Source organism: Apaloderma vittatum, unplaced genomic scaffold (genome assembly GCF_000703405.1).
Source record: "Apaloderma vittatum isolate BGI_N311 unplaced genomic scaffold, ASM70340v1 scaffold23069, whole genome shotgun sequence".
In the NCBI taxonomy this organism is placed as follows: Eukaryota; Metazoa; Chordata; class Aves; order Trogoniformes; family Trogonidae; genus Apaloderma; species Apaloderma vittatum.
In genome coordinates, this window is record NW_009736157.1 from 17681 (window position 1) to 18724 (window position 1044).

General features: G+C 51.0%; 1 protein-coding gene across 1 annotated transcript in view; it reads right to left on the reverse strand.

Moving 5' to 3' along the window:
- The window catches only part of SLC25A16 (solute carrier family 25 (mitochondrial carrier), member 16), a gene marked incomplete at its 5' end in the record, with an annotated part of 14299 nt that extends 13661 nt beyond the window's left edge, over nucleotides 1-638 (reverse strand). Inside the window, one exon of the mRNA XM_009876875.1 lies at nucleotides 546-638. Coding sequence (XP_009875177.1) covers nucleotides 546-638 — 93 coding nt within the window. The remainder of the gene's footprint in view (nucleotides 1-545) is intronic.
- Between the last annotated feature and the right edge of the window lie 406 nt (nucleotides 639-1044).

Here is a 1044-nt window from a genome sequence, read left to right on the forward strand (position 1 = left end):
CATGATGCAACCCAGGTGCCCAAGACAGCTCCCCACGCCTCTCACCAGCACAGCTCCGCTTCTGCCTTCCAAGCATGAGCCGCACCGCCTAAGTGCACGTGAGTCTCGCAGGATTCAGTGGCCACTGTCTTGTATTTGCTGGCCCCTGTGAGGGCCACCAAGTTCTGAAAAGCCCCTGGGAAGGGGCAGTGGCTGTGCCAGACTGCAGCAGCAGCTACCAGCTGTGACAGCATTCACAGAGGATCCCAGCTCTGACCCTGCGATCAGCTTCAGTCGGGGAGGCCCGTCCCAGCTCTTACTTGCCTTACCGAGGGTTATCCTGACATATTTACTCTCCCACGTTTACCAACATCACCACAACTTAGGCTTGGCTTTGTTTTGCTTTTTCAAATGCTTAACCCAGCACACGGGCCGACCAGGCAGATCCTACCTCATCTGATTAGCGCCTCTTCTTATCGGCCGCATCATCGAATAAATCAACATACCCGCACCGTTACATGTTGCCACCTAAAACCAAAAGTTAAGACGCGCAGCAGCCATCTTACCTAGGTGTTTGTAATGGTGGTTATGAGCTTGCAGCAAAATCTTTACTCGGTCCAGTGGTGCAGTAGTTGTTTTGGCACAACATCCTGCAACGCCTTTCCAAGAGGGGAAACAGAAAAGTGACAGGATGCAAATGCTCTTTACATCAACAGACAAATAAGGGATTTCTCCAGGGGAATTTTAAATGGAACATGGAAGGAGAAGCTTGGTTACGAACTGGAAAAAGCCCCCGTGATGAATAAACAGCCTCTCCTAAGAGGCATGTTACAAACTCCTTAAAGCCTTAATAAAGTATATAAGCTACTTTTCCTGATTACAAGAGTCCAGGCCATCTTCTCAGCTGTGAAGCCACAGCAGCACCTTTCACACAAAGTCACTCTCCAGTTTTTCCACCCTGCTTCTTCCTCCTTTCTCCTCTTCTGCGGAAAACAGCCCCGGCTGCTCTCTCTGGAGGAGCGGGCTGGGTGCGAGGGACACCCAGCGAGCCTCGAACTTAAACAC